Genomic DNA, 10,926 nt, shown 5'->3' with positions numbered 1-10,926 from the left:
TGGAAATGGCATTTTGTGCTGGCACACACAAAGAGGATTAAGTAAGTATGAATTTAATAGTACACGAACTGAAGACGCTATTCAATTTTCTGGTTTACGGTCATCACCTGTCTGCTTGACAATGTGTTCATAAGAAAACAAGAAGTAGGATGTTGATCATTCTTAGGTAGAACACTATTATTAAAATAAATGTCAACAACTGACCTTCTGGGCAGTAGTGTGCCTTTCTGCAATCAGTTGCTTCGCTGACATTTGCCAATCCTGCCATGCAGTACAATCCAGCTGGACACAGTTTTGTGGCATTCATGGCTGTTTCCGTTGTGGTCTCACTGTCACAGTACCGACCAGCCAAGCATGTCTGGCATACTGACTGCCCTGGATTTGTGTATTTCCCCTTGCCACAAGGCTCTGGTGTGACCGTACCATTAAGACAAAAGTGTCCAGCGAGACAGGCAAGACAGTCACCTTTTCCTTTAGCAGGTGTGCCAACAACCTCACTACTTGTTGCATTGAAGCCGAAAGGCATATAGGTTCCTACAAAAAAAGAGAAATGTTTAATATCGCGTATTGCTACAGAGCATTGATAAAAACTGGACACACTTTTTAACAGTTTCAGTTGAGACCAGTAATTTAAACCAGTTTGTTCAACTTTATTGGAACAGCCACACTTGTTTAACAAGGTCATTATGGGATCAACAACCTACAGAATTCAAGTAGGTTGACTTAATCATCACTTCAACCATTGCTGCATCTGTTCCCCCCCCTTTAACTTGCTTCCTATTGGCTGACCATATTACTTAGTGCTGAATACACCCGACACATGTTTAAACCTTGCTTATTTTTCTTTACTGTATTAGATGGAGCTGGCCATGTGCCAGTTAAAGGAAATGAACTGGGAAACGATGATAAAACTCCAGGTTCAAAATCCTCACCACCTGGCCACCTGGCTATGCAGCTTCTACTTTTTAGAATTAAAGAAAATCCCGCTTACCTATAGAACACGGCATAGGTTGAACTGTTGCCTTCTCACAGAAATGGCCCTGAGTGCAGTTAAGACACTCGTCTTCACTGGCTTTAGCATAATGCGGATTGTATGTGCCATTAGGACATGGAAACTGTTCTGCCACTCGCGTGCCACTTGGACAGTAATACCCTGGTGGACAGTCACCTCTGGGTGCTGGTTCTCCGCCTGGACAGTACTTCCTCTCAGGACAGATGTCACACTGAGAGGCATCAAACAAGTCAGAACTGTTTGAGTAGGTTCCAGGAAGACACGGGAACTTGGTTGGTGATCCTGTCCCTGTTGAATAACATGCAACAAAACCGAGGCAAGCCATTAAATTAATCAATAAGGTTAGCTTTCCATAGCCAACGCTGAGTGTTTGCGGATGATCATTAGTCATACTGTTAGACCATGCTCTTTTCACAAATCTGTGACATACCTGTACATGTAAATGGTCCAAAAATTGACTTATGTCTTTAAAGGATTCAAAGAAATGAATAAGCTTGGAAGCCAAAACAGGAATAATACAGCCTGGACAGGAATAAGCCGGTTAAGCTCGATACTGAAATTCACATAACATACACTGTATGTTACCACTGCATGTCTTGATAACTGATGACCCACAAAATAGGCAGCCATCGCGCACACTTCTAGGCACGTTTCAGGAATCAGGATATCACCGTGTTCACTGTTAACTACTCTATCTAAGTTTCTGCACAAATCAATTACTACGTAAATCAAAATATACCGGTTTCTGACCAGTTTGACATCTGATTTGTTTCGGTTCCTTTTCCCCACCCACTCCTCCCATAATGTTCATACAAATTTGAATACACACCTGCTGGACAGTAGTGTCCTTGACGACAAACTTGCCAAGTGTTGTTGTTGGTAAGACCAGTACCCCAGCCACATGACTTCCCTTGTGGGCACGTCAGACATTCCTCTGCAACAGTCAGACCTGCTCTGTCCCCATATGTACCAGGGGGGCAGGGAAACTGATGACCAGCGACTGTGCCATTTGGGCAATAATAACCTTCATAACAGAATAAGGTGGCATTGACCTGCCCAGCCTGAGGGCAGAAGTAACCTGCTGTGCACGGAATACAGTTCAATAAGTGGCCCACATTCCAGTCTGGATTGTATGTGCCAGGTGGGCATGGAATAGGTGTAACTGTAGGTTCAGTTAAGGAACCATCCGGGCAGTATGATCCAGGAGGGCATGCCTTACACTCGGTGTAATTCTTAAGTCCAAAGACATCATTGTAAAATCCAGCGTGACAAGCAAACTGTGTCCTTGAGCCAGTGCCTTCAGGGCAATAGTACCCAGGAGGACACAAAGTTGGTTGACGTGATCCAGCTTCACAGTAGTTCCCAGCAGTGCAAGGTAAACAAGCTACATCTCTTGCCGTCTGGTTAACATTTGGGTTGTATGTGCCTGCAGGGCAAGGGAACTGATTGGGAAATTTTGTTCCTGTGGGGCAGTAATGGCCTTCTGGACAAACAAACCCTTGATAGGAGACTGTGCCACTGTCTTGACAGTAGTAACCCATGGGGCAGGCCTTGCATGCTTCCTGAGATTGGGATCCATTGAAGGGGTTGTATGTTCCTGGTGGGCATGGGAAGAGAGTCCGGCCATCGCACCAGCCACCTTCTGGGCACACATCTAGAAAAGCAATCATTAACTAAGTTAGAACAAAAACATTGGAAATAAGAAATTACTCAACAAAGAATCAGATAGGATTCAAAGGGTTGTGGGTTCAAATCCCATCTGGAGCTCAGATAATTTCTGGGTTTCCTTATGGTTGATTTTTCTTTGTGTAAGTTCTTATTTATTACTGTATTGACAGTATGGTTGGATGAAAAACATTGGATGGGTATAATTCTGATTGCAACCAATTGATGCAGATCCTGGAGTAGGCAAACTTTGGCCATTGTATGACAAAACTAATGTTTAATCCTTTCTACTGATTGCTTTGCGTTTTTTGCACTTGAGTGGCTTTTTTCATAAAAGGAATATTGGAAGTATGGTAACTCACCTTCTGGTGGGCCATCTGTGGTTGACCCTTCTTTACATCTAAATCCCCTTTTACAAGGAAAACATTGTATCCAGCCAGTGCTTGAATAATACCCTGGAGGACAAGGCTCGGGAGCTGAAAGATACATGAAGAGCTCAGTACGTATTACAATAATCCATTAGGACACTAGCAATTCATCAAGCAAATTTGGTAAGAAACATAAGACACACATGCATCCAAATGCTGCTCTCTCAAAATTAAAATTCTTACATGCTGGATCAGCACATTGCTTGCCAGCCTCACACAGCTGGCAGTCTTCTGCATTTCGTTCACTGAAGCGTCCAGGTGGGCAAATGGTGGGCCCTTCTGTGATGGAGGGACACCTGCTACCTGGGAGACATTGGGTACACTTGATCTGAGCCCCTAGAGAATACGTCCCATTTGGACAGAGATTCCTGTAGGGAAAAAAGGGTTGGAAAAAGTTGTTGTGAAAAGTGAAAAGTCTTCCTAAAATAGCACCTCCTTCAGCAAGTCCTTATTTCAAGTTCTGTAACAGTAAATTTGCTTATGGCATCATCAACTAAGAGTGGGGAATATTGGCAATGCTGTGACTGACCCGAGTGACCAACTAATAATGACATGACAGATCAACAGACAGACAGGGAGGCAGCTTGGCGCTGGACTTGAAATCCAGATGTTGTGGTTTTAAATCCGATTTTGACCACTTGCTGGTGATGTTCTCAGTAGTCCCAAGTTCAACTCCTTGATTACACTTGTCAGAAGTAAGGATGTAGCTAAGAAAACACTAAGCCGGTTCATCAACAAGCCCAGCTGGCTTTTCTGTCCTTGGCAGCTCTAAAAGTTTACCTAAGTCTTTGTTTTCAAGTGAAGTTTCAGCTGGATTTAAGTTCTCTTTCAGCCGGTGAAATTAGCCAGCAGCCAGCCCTTAGGGACATCTCTGCAGAAGCTAACTGGTCTGCCCTCTGCAGGCCAGTTGGGAGTTTTTATTGCATTATGGTCATTTACAATATTTGTTTCAGTATTGCTGACATCGCCCCTAAAAAAGCCATTGGGGGAGAGGCCATACACCCTATAGATGCAGACAGTTGGGTAGTCAGACAGGCAGACAAACAGTTAGACAGTCAATCAGTAAGACTATCTAAAATTCCCTTAAGTCCAGTTTCTCTACAAGCACAAGTGTAAACACATAAGACATAAAAGCATGAAAGCTCTTATTTCACCATGAAAATGGCGTTGATGCAAGCATAAGCACAAAATTTGTCCTTTTCCTGTGCTTGCGTTCAAGTTATGCCATGTAACAACCACATAAGCACAAATAAATTTTCGATGTCTGGTCGTGTCTACCCAATTAAAACACTCATTCCACATTCTCCGTGGATTTGAGCCTTGTAACTAGTAATTAAGTGTCTTGTGCTTGTGCTTATAATAATGCTTATGTCGACATTTGTTTTCACTTGGCTACACTACTTATTCTTGCTCTTGTGTTTACACTTGTCCATGTGTCACAAGTGAAAAATTTTATACCAGAGGAATAGTTTTCTTCCTACCTGACGGCTTGATCTTGAAATGGACACTCATAACCAGGGGGGCACATTTCACAAGATGATGCATTTCCAGTGGAATAATAGCCCAGATCACATGGAATCTCTTGTTTTTTATCAGTATAAGGGCAATAGCTGAAAGATAATATTGTGTCAGTAAATTTCAATTTCAACAGTCAATTATTTCTTTTCAATGGTTGTTTAAATATGATAATATATCAGATATCATCAGATATTGACAGCCTGCATGCATATGCCTACCCTTCCACATTTCCAGGAACTATACCACCAAATGAGAGATATTCCCCCTTTGAAACATTAAGTTATTGAAGGCACATTTCCTGCATTCGGAGAGTCATTTTAACCCTCACTCCTCTATAAGATGGCCCTTTGTGGCTAATGGGGCGGTGTGGATGTAGCCTGCGAACAGGCTATCCGCTCGGCCGGCGGGGCAAAAATGGATGGCGCTTCGCACCTCATCGCCGGCGCTTTCCAGAAATCTCTCGGAAAGGCTGTTCGCAGGCTAGTGCGGATGCACCCATGGCACTTCCCCTGCCTACAGCCCAGTCAACAAAACAAGAAATTTGGCACTTACAATCCTGCTTTACAGGCTGTACATTCTGTTTTCCTGTTCAGTGCATAAAAACCCGGATCACACTTGATCATGTAATCAGTTGTGGTATTTGGACAGGCATAGCCTCTAGGGCATACTGTGCACTCTGTAGCACCCCCTATTGCATATTCACCATCCCGACAGGCTTGGTTTGTGCTACCATCCTTGTTAGGGCATTTATAGCCAGCAGGACACGGATCACAAGAAGCCTTCCCTCCAGTTGAGAAATAGCCTGGTTCACAGTCAAGGACAATGTCTTTGCTACAAATAAGAACAGTATAAACTGTAAGTAGTTTGCAATTTGTTAGCTGTTTTGGTGGCAGTAATTTTTTTGGTGAATCTTTTATTATTTCTTCTATCACCATCTATCTAGTACTCTAATTGTTTTAAGATTGAGATGTGACTGACCCTTAATAAGGTTCTTGCAGACCTTTACATGGTAACCTTGAGGGAAACTGTTTTAGACAAAAAATGTTTTAAGAAAACTACCCCAAACCATTGGAGGTGCGGTGGCCTAATGGTTAGCGCGCCGGATTCCGGAGCGAGCGTTCCGGGTTCGAGCCCTGGCCGGGGTCACTGTGTTGTGTTCTTGGGCAAGACACTTTACTCTCATAGTGCCTCTCTCCACCCAGGTGTATAAATGGGTACCGGCGAAATAATGCTGGGGGGTTCCCTGTGATGGACTAGCATCCCATCCAGGGGGGAGTAGAAATACCCCTAGCTGCTTAATGCTAAGGAAACCGGGATAAGCTCCGGCAGTATGCGCCACTTTGGCTCGAAGCTGACCCAAAACCATTAAGCATATCTATTTAGAATACAACAACACTGTTCTAGTGACACCCTACTGCGAGGGAAATGTACAGGCCTTAAAAAATTAATGCAGGTAACATTTTGAGATTGGGCTTGAAATACTGTTCTATACATAATTAATGATAATATAATTTTTACAGTGCCATTTCCCCTTGGTTCAATGAGGCTTTATAAAAAATCAAAGAGCCCTTTGAGCCACGACTGAATTTTTTTCACCAAGTTTAAAAGTTTTGTTTTCATTCCTTGAAAATATATGAGCAGCAAGTGATTTAAACATTTCTTTGATGCACATGGAAACAGATAAATGGCAGAATGTCTATTACATTGATATAAGATATTTTTCGTCTTACGTGACTTAGTATGTCTGATAAGCACACTCGTGTAGGTATCTGACTGGGGAGCGAGAGGTCGCAAGTTCGAATCCCAGAGGAGACAGTTTTTTTTCTTCTTCTTTTTTTTAACCCGTAGCACTAAAACGGTTTGTTTATTATATCGCTCCGTAGATATGCATTGCAGAAAAATTTACATGTAAGCCAAAAATATATATATCAGAACATATAGACTGATTCAGGTACAAATGTACTTGTGCTGTTAAATCTGAAAAGCTTTTCCTTTTCTTACGAACAAGCAGCCACGCACTCGATTTCAGCCAACGCTCTGGTTTCTAGATAGATCCTTCGTTGATGAAACTTATGTGAAACCCGATTTAGTTTTTGAATGCTCCTTCATGTACGTCGCTAGCTCGAAAGAAAGACACTAAAGCCATTGATCGATTAATGGCTCTCAATGTTCACTTTTTTGGCGGTCCATTACTTAATTCTACTCGTAATTGTCAGCCATATTTTGATTCTTTGCTTCTGGTTTTTCCCGTAAACCCCTTTAAATTTAAAAGGCCGCCTTTCTACGACCACTTTTATACGGCCGCCTTGCTACACTCTTTCTACAAGTATATCTGCTGGTCAGTGGAGTTGCAATGAAAAGTTTACAGATGATGGACCGACCGACCAACGAGTGCCATTGGGCTACCCACTAATAATACTCCTGAATTAAAAATTCAGTTGTAAAAATTAGAACTAAAAATAACTAAAAACATGTAAAAACTAACTAACACACATCAATGAGGTATGGTCATTAAATAATGACTAGTTACTGTTAAGACACAGTGCTAACCAGCGAGCCATGTAGGCCAGAAATCCCAAATCCCAATAAAAGGCTGACAACAAGCTACCTAAACTAACTGTAGGCTCACTAGAGTACTGTGTTATTTAGGCTTACCGGAATGAGCATGAGCCAGAAATCCCTAATCCCAATAAAAGGCTTACAGCAAGCTACCACAGCTAACTGTACTCTAACTGGAGTGCTATTTAGGCTAACAAGAGTGTTATTAAGGCTAGCCAATGTGTTATTTAGGCTAACCAGAATGGCTTGCTTGACTCATGTGACTTGCAAGCCATGCGAGCTACATGTAGAAATCCCTAATCCCAATAAAAGGCTAATCACAGCTACATAAGCTAATGGTATGCTAACTAAGGTGCTATTTAGGCTAACCAAAATGGCTCGCATGACTTGCTGGCTTGCAGATTGTCCGGACCCAACTATGACTAGCTAGTAAACACTTACTCAGTATGAGGACAAAACTTGGCAACTGGACATGGTGTGCACTGTATGGCGCCACCAATAGAGTATGTTCCAGGTGCACATAAGTGCTTGGCAGTGGAGTCTGATGTGTTTGGACACGCAGAACCAGGAGCACAAGATGTACAATCTGTAGCTGCTACATCACTAAATGTACCTGAAGTTAAATGGATTGTGTGAATACTTTTTGAAAGAAAATACTGTGCAGTGATGTATCTAAGAAAACACTAAGCCGGCTAATCAACAATCCCAGGTGGCTAAAGTTTCTGTTGGCTGCTCTAAAAGTTTACCTGAGTCTTTGTTTTCATGTGAAATTTTAGCCGTATTTTAGTTCTCTTTCAGCCGGTGAAATTAGCTGGCAGCAGGGCCTTATCAACATCGTTGACTGTGCTGCATTATAGTAGGGAAACAGAAACAATCAAGTAGTGGTTGGTATAATCCTTTGATTTTTTGTGGGTTTAGAAAAATATTTTCCATGATGATCATTTGATAACAGTTCTGGCTAACAGAAGAAGAACAATATTTTTTTTTTAACAAAATTTCACAACTTTGTGACTCTTGCTTTAGTTAATGCTTCTTTGACAGTTTCCATGTACAACCTGTATTGCCTTATACTAATCAATGTGTTAACGTAAACAGCAAAAGGAAAATGTTGTTTAACAGCATAATTTAAACTGTGCATTCTGACATGACATGGTACAAGTGTTTAATGCAGAGAAAAGAAAGTACAGCTATTTCAAAATTTTCTTCGACTTCCTACAAGTGGATTTGAAAATACATCCCCTGCAGTACTACCTATCCAGAAGATTGATCTCCTTTTAGATTTTTATCAGGGATTGCATAAATACTGCATGGGTTACCTCAAAATTGAGCAAGTAACCTTAGGATGTACAAAAGAGTTGTTCCAGAGCACTGACAGAAACTAGCACTGAAAGGGTGTATATTTGCAACAGTGACAACATTTTCCTTGCCTAATAGGGGACAGGTGGGTTGGAAATAAGCAACAAAGCTACATCCCCTTTGAAGGCCTCCACAGTGCACTGTAAAGTTTTGCATGCACTTGGAAGGTTTGCTAAGCACCCAAGAAGCTGTACGTTATGCTTCTTTCTGCTTAGCAACTTCCCTGTGTGCATCACAACTCAATAGTGCATGCTATGGCATTTATCATTGTTAAATTATGACAATATTCTTACCTGCTGTGCAAGCCACAGGATTACCACTGGTTGTCGGACATTTAAACCCCTTCTGGCATTGATTACAAGTGAGAGAGTTCTTGACATTTGTGTATTGTCCCAGGAGACAAGGCTGAGGTAACGATCCACTGTTTGAACAAGCATAGCCTGTTGGACAGTCGTTACACTCTGTTGCTCCACCAAGTGACCACTGTCCCACTGCGCATTCCCGCTCTCCCTCTTGAGGTGTCCGGCAGTAGAAACCTGGCCGACATCTGATACAGACAGTACCGTTCTGGCTAGGCAGTTCTCCGGCATTACAGTTGATGGGTAATTTGTATCGAGATTCACAGATCTGTCCTGTACTTGCATTGGGACACTGTGCACATGATACCACTAAAAAATAACAAGACAGTTAATCCCACTCAGTTGAATGTATAACAATGGTTATTTAATCCGTAACTAACATGTTGACATTGACTGTAAGAAAGTAAAAGGGCAGTTCACACAGTCAAACAAAGTAACCAGTTATGGTACTGTGGGATTGTTTGGGGCAGGCTTTGTTAATTAATAAATGAACAGTTTTCTAAAAACAGTTTTAAACCAAAGAAATCCCATCAGGTTTTCACATCACATGCAAATACAGTGGGCCAATCAGAAGTCAAGTACATATGTTGAACCAGGGTTGGAAATAAGGAAAAACAGATTAATAGGTAATTATTGGTAAAGGTGCAAATGATAAAAGATTTGACCACTTCATATTTTTTAATTTATTAAATTTTATTTAGTTTTTGGCTAGTAAATTTGATCGGTAATTACTGATCATCGGCTGTTATTTCCAACCCTGTTGAACCAGTACAAAGTACAAGAAAATGCATACTGCAATCGGTTTTGGCATTGTTCTTGATTGGTTAAAAAACCTGGCATGTGTTCTCTCATTGCTTTGAGCAAGTTGCACATTTCATTCTTTTAAAATCAGAGGGCTCTGCAACACGTTAAACAACTGTACTAATAACTACATTACGCAACAACTGAAAACTGAGCTTCACGAAAGCCTCAACCACTAATAATAATAATAATAATAATAATAATAATAATAATAATAATAATAATAATAAAACAATTTCTTTTCAATTTAAGTCATTTCAGAGATATTTCACTGACACTTGATAAGATGGACTTAGTTTATTGTCGACAAGACTGAACTGTACAGTGATAATGTAGTAATTAGTTACTTAGCAATCTGTAATGTAACATAAGTGACTGAGTGACTATACCGGTAGATGTTCATGACAAGTCATGGCAACTTACTTGAGTCAGTACTGTAGAAGTATCCAAGAGAGTCATCAAATGGACATATTTCAGTTCTCTTGTTCTCTGGGCACCTGTAACCTGCTGGACAAGTCTTGCATGCTGTAGACAGTGCCTCGGCATATGTCGCTGAAACAATAATTGGAATAAAAATATTAAGTACACATATAGAGGCTCCCAAGCAAAATAAATAAGAATGTACTTTAACAATTAAGGAAGCTTGTTTTCATTAATATAGATATATTACTTGTAAGAGCATTGAGATTTTTAATGTAATGCGCTAGAAATACGTTATAAATTATATTATATTTTAGCTAAAAAAATTCATTGAATTATTATTCACACATGTGCCTTAGAGGCAAAAGTGAGTTCTGACACGGATGCTAATTTTGCATAGTGACTACCATACATCACTTTAAGCATTCACTTCTGAGAAATTTGCAGATTATCATTGCGATATGTTACTACACTGTAATAGTTTGAACTCTTGTCTGGTTGACATCGTCTCTGATAACTATTGCAGACTGATGCAAAAAATGTAAAGTTCTACGTCATGGCCAATCCCAAGCCCGGATGAGGAAGGAAAAGGGTTGGGCATGGGGCTAGCAATCCCACTCCATACAAACAATTAAGAAACTTAAATTATTGAAGCTTACATTAGCAAAGAGGATTAAGTAAGAGAGTTAAGATAAAAAAATAAAGAACATTGCTGATTACTGTTGGACATAAAGCCTGTGTGCTGTGTGAGCAACAATAATCCTTACCCTTAAAGTGTAAGGATTATTGTTGTTGACACAGCACACAG

The 10,926-nt window shown here is 40.8% G+C and overlaps 1 protein-coding gene across 1 annotated transcript; it reads right to left on the bottom strand.

Annotated features, from left to right (window-relative positions):
* Positions 1-204: 204 nt before the first annotated feature.
* On the bottom strand, positions 205-10,241 carry LOC144640378 (uncharacterized; the record flags this gene model as incomplete). Its single annotated transcript, XM_078499546.1, has 10 exons — positions 10,122-10,241; positions 8,832-9,206; positions 7,624-7,795; positions 5,176-5,454; positions 4,587-4,715; positions 3,289-3,473; positions 3,040-3,153; positions 1,842-2,666; positions 992-1,300; positions 205-534 (listed from the first exon to the last, which is right to left on the bottom strand). Coding segments are annotated over exons 1-10 (2,719 nt in total), but the record flags the coding sequence as incomplete, so codon positions are not given.
* Between the last annotated feature and the right edge of the window lie 685 nt (positions 10,242-10,926).

This window comes from Oculina patagonica, unplaced genomic scaffold, assembly GCF_052425735.1.
Source record: "Oculina patagonica isolate OP01 unplaced genomic scaffold, crgOcupat unplaced284, whole genome shotgun sequence".
Classification (NCBI taxonomy): Eukaryota; Metazoa; Cnidaria; class Anthozoa; order Scleractinia; family Oculinidae; genus Oculina; species Oculina patagonica.
Note: the sequence above shows the minus strand (reverse complement) of the source record. Positions and strands in the feature narration are given on the sequence as shown.